General features: G+C 34.5%; 1 protein-coding gene across 1 annotated transcript in view; it reads left to right on the top strand.

The window, feature by feature from the left end:
• HELRODRAFT_67417 (hypothetical protein) overlaps nucleotides 1-2,746 on the top strand; it is a gene marked incomplete at both ends in the record, with an annotated part of 6,753 nt that extends 4,007 nt beyond the window's left edge. The window contains 4 exons of the mRNA XM_009024319.1: nucleotides 140-255; nucleotides 1,384-1,533; nucleotides 1,932-2,172; nucleotides 2,472-2,746. Coding sequence (XP_009022567.1) covers nucleotides 140-255; nucleotides 1,384-1,533; nucleotides 1,932-2,172; nucleotides 2,472-2,746 — 782 coding nt within the window. The remainder of the gene's footprint in view (nucleotides 1-139; nucleotides 256-1,383; nucleotides 1,534-1,931; nucleotides 2,173-2,471) is intronic.
• Nucleotides 2,747-4,393: the final 1,647 nt, after the last annotated feature.

Here is a 4,393-nt window from a genome sequence, read left to right as displayed (position 1 = left end):
CCACCACCACCACCACCACCACCACCACCACTACCACCACCACCACCACCACCACCACCACCACCACTGCCATCATCATCATCATCATCATCATCATCATCATCATCAACAACAACAACATCATTATCATCAACGACAGCGGTGCAGAACGAGCGAGATCGCATAAGTGTTCGGAGGACGCCGTACGACGACCAACAACGCAACAGCGCCCTCTCAGTGGCCACCCTCTACAACGCTGATGCTGCCACGAAATCGGTACGTCCTTGATGTTGTTGTCGGCGACGATGTTGATGCGATTGATGTTGATGTTGTTGTTGTTGTTGTCGATGCACATGCAATTGATGTTGTTGTTGTTGCCGATGGAATTGATGATGTTGTTGTTGCTGTTGTCGATGGAATTGATGATGTTCTTGCTGTTTTTTGACGATGTTGATGCGACTGATGTTGTTGTTGTTGACGCAATTGATGATGTTCTTGCTGTTTTTTGACGATGTTGATGCGACTGATGTTGTTGTTGTTGCTGATGCAATTGATGATGTTGTTGTTGTTGTTGTCGATGCCCATGCATATGATGTTGTTGTTGTTGCTATCGCCGATGAAATTGATGATGATGTTGTTGTTGTTTTGTTATTGTTGTTGTTGAATGCAATTGAGTATGTTGTTAGCGTAGGTATGTCTGTCAGGGATGTTGATTTTACATTGTCATTGCGATTGCTGACATGCGTTCATTTCTTTAATTTAAATTAACGCATGTTTGAATAATGTGTTAATCTGTGTATACTGTTTGACAACGCAGTTCATTTTAAGATGAATAACACATAAATAAAATATAACATACATGTATTATTACAAAATAAATACGTCCGTAAACATTCGTTTCTATTGTAAACTGGCAACCGAGCGAAAGTTTACATTGGTTCGTTCTGGGAAACAGTACAATAGAATGTTTATAATAACGTGCAGAACTATGCAGAGAAAATAAATCAAACTTTTGTTAATTCACCGCATGCACTAAACAGATCCATCCTCGCCTCGCAAAGAAAGAAGCTTGACAACATAAATTCGGATAAACACAAAACTTTCTTATTGTCTTCCTCTTCACTAACTTTTCTTTAAAATCTGCAAATCTGCCAATTTTTCTGAAAACCTTTTAACGTCTTTGAAAGGTTTATTGCCTTCAAAAATCTTTTTTCTTTTTTGGGCTTATGTTGAAAAAGATACCTAGTTTAATGTGAAATAACATTTTCGCTAAGACGAATTCGTAATTTTGAGAAACGCAATAATATAGAGTATATTTAATTTTACAAATTTAAAACGTAATTAATAATATTTAACTTTAATTTATGAAAATGAAGAATGACTAAACTTCCCACACGCTCACAGATGCTCACCCAAATAACGACATCAGACATAACGAGGAAAGCCTTGGCGAACGTTGGAGACATCTGCGAATCGATGAAGCAGCAAGTCATGAAGATGATTGACTGGGCCAAACTCATACCGCCCTTTAACGAGATGGACACTGACGATAAGGTCAGTTTCGTATTTGTCTTCTGTAGGTACCTCGTTGAAATACCTCTACATGTACTGTACATAAGAAGCGAAACTTTAATTTTTTTTAGATATGTTAAAACTCCCGGTGAACTCATGGATACATTTATAAAATATGCCTTTGCTTCAATATGATTCTACTCAAACAATTATTCAGATTTATTGAAAGATTTTAACGACTAACTTGTTGAAATCAAGTTGTGTAAAAATCGTAAACTAAACAGCTTTAAATACGATTTAAATTCGCGCTATTCATGCGTTTTTAAATGACAATATATTGTTAACAAGCTGGGGAATGAATTAATAAACAAAAATTTTGATCATTAAATTATTTATAACAAAAAATAATTAATAAAACAAAATTTAAAAAATTGCAAAAGGTGTCACTGCTTCGTTCGCACGCGTGTGAGCACCTGCTGTTGAGTCTGGCGAGAAGATCGTGCATGTACAACGAGACCCTCCTACTCTCCAACGACACCGTCATCACTCGAACCTCATTGGACAACGAACAGAACAAGATCACGTGCCGCATCATGGACGAGTTGATCCAACCAATGAGAGACATCCAGATGGACGAATCAGAGTTCGCCTGCCTCCTGGCCATCATCCTCTTTGACCCAAGTCAGCTCGAGCTGTATTCACTCAAATTAATTTATCAGTTTTCAAACGTATAAAAAGATAAAAATTGCAACGAATAATTTTGACAATCAATAAGCTTGTATGAAGCAAATTTATGAAATTTAAATTAAATTAAACATATTAAACAAAAATACATAATGGAAGAGCAGACGAAAATACATAGCAATAAATTTAATACCGTTTTAAAAACATTTGATAATTAACTTAAACTGCTCTAATTAATCACAAAAATCAGTAGATAATGTATAATGAATTGCGTGCATTTCATACGTAACCACCAGGCAGTCGAAACCTGACGATATCACATCGGATTCGTTCCCTGCGTTGGCAGGTGCAAGTGAACCTGGAGGATTACATCAACGACAGGCAGTACGATTCTAGGGGAAGGTTCGGTGAGATGCTGTTGCTGCTACAAAACTTACAAACTATCGCCTTCCAAGTCATCGAACAAATCAACGCTTACCGGTTGTATGCCGGACTCAAGTTGGATACTCTACTGCTGGAAATGATTCTGCAAGGTTCTCATTTTTTTATTATTTGTGTATTTAGTAGTTAATTTTTACTTTTATTGATAAAAAATTACCATTTTAACATGATTTCACCAAACATTATTTATTATACAAGATTAGGTTTTATCATATTTATTATTAATTGTTTAAAAATTAACATAGAATATGATGAACGTCAGCCAACCGGGTCGGTCTACCTGACACCCCCTCCTTCAGCCCACCTGTACAACCAGCAAACAACGCACGAACACAACTCTCCTCCCTTCGACGTCCACTCCAATGTCTGCTGGTCAAACATCGGCTCTCTCTGATTCAACGCTGCCATTTCTTCCCCCGTACCGAAGCTGTTCATGCTATATACAACATGCATACAAATACAAACGTGTATACTGTATATATCACCTTCTTTCAGGCCTATGTATTTATATTTCTGCCAATTTATTTGTAATAAAATGAACCGACCAAGATTTCATAATCTCATGAAAAGATTGAAAATTATTTCTTTTTTATTTATTATGCTTTAATGAAAAGTTCTCTGATCTTGTATGTTAGAGCGTTTTGTATTAATCATTAGATGGTGTGTTGTGAAGTTTTTATTTGCGTAACATTTTGTACGAATAAAATTTTTTTAATGAATGTTATTAAACGATTCGTCAAGCTGCTTAACCGATTTTGAATTCTCCAATCAAACAACTTTATAACAGAATGCTGACAGGTTCTTGTTAATGTGATTTGTTTTTAATCTCCACGATGTCTCTTAGTTATTCTTATTGTAAATTCATCAACACATCGCGTTTATTTTTCAGTTTTCTGTCAATATATTATTAAATTTATTTTTCAGTCATATACCACTTATTGTTTTGGGAATAAGAAACCTTACAGTTTTCAAAAAAATAATAAACCCCGAGTAATTTTTTCAATTTTTTAAAAATACCTATAATGCTTCAATTTAATGAATAGTAACTAGCCAACAGATTTTTGATAACATATTTAAATCACGAAAACCATGTAAACTGTTTCGTCTCTACTTTAGGGAATTTTAAAATTAAAATTCAATGCATGTATGTGCGTGCACGTATAGGTATATTCCGTCGGTGATTGATTTTAAAAAAGTAATTTTGGTTAGTGTATTTGTCGATCAAATGAGGTTTTTTGTTAAATTTGCTGCAAATAAATTAAACGTAGGAGTTGAGCTTGAATAATTCTACTTGCATTTTAGCTGTTTCGGATATTTCGAGGTTCCGCTTACAATGCTGCTCTTGTTCCCAATAAAGCTTATAATGAATGAATATACTGTCATTACATCATATTATTAGCTTATATAGTATAATTATAATTATTTTTGTAAGCTTTCGCCACAATCAACCGAAACCTAAATTAGAACTGCTTTTAAAAATCTGTGGGGTATCATTTTCAGCTCTTGCTCTCGGTTAAGTTTTTATCGCTAACTTTATACTTTTGTACTTTTCATTTTATTTTTTATTTGTTATAGATTACGGACATTAGATGAGGAATTCTCAAAATAGGCATTAAATGATGAATACTCAAAAGCACGGCAGATGATTTAACAATTGTAATCTCTACCATCACTATTTTGGTTGCTAAGCGCTGAAACTAAAATAAAATAATTTCAAAACAAAAATACACAAAGTTAATTTGAATGATGTTCGTTGCGTAATTAAAATCGAAGTTGA

Source organism: Helobdella robusta, assembly GCF_000326865.2.
Source record: "Helobdella robusta unplaced genomic scaffold HELROscaffold_4, whole genome shotgun sequence".
Classification (NCBI taxonomy): Eukaryota; Metazoa; Annelida; class Clitellata; order Rhynchobdellida; family Glossiphoniidae; genus Helobdella; species Helobdella robusta.
Note: the sequence above shows the minus strand (reverse complement) of the source record. Positions and strands in the feature narration are given on the sequence as shown.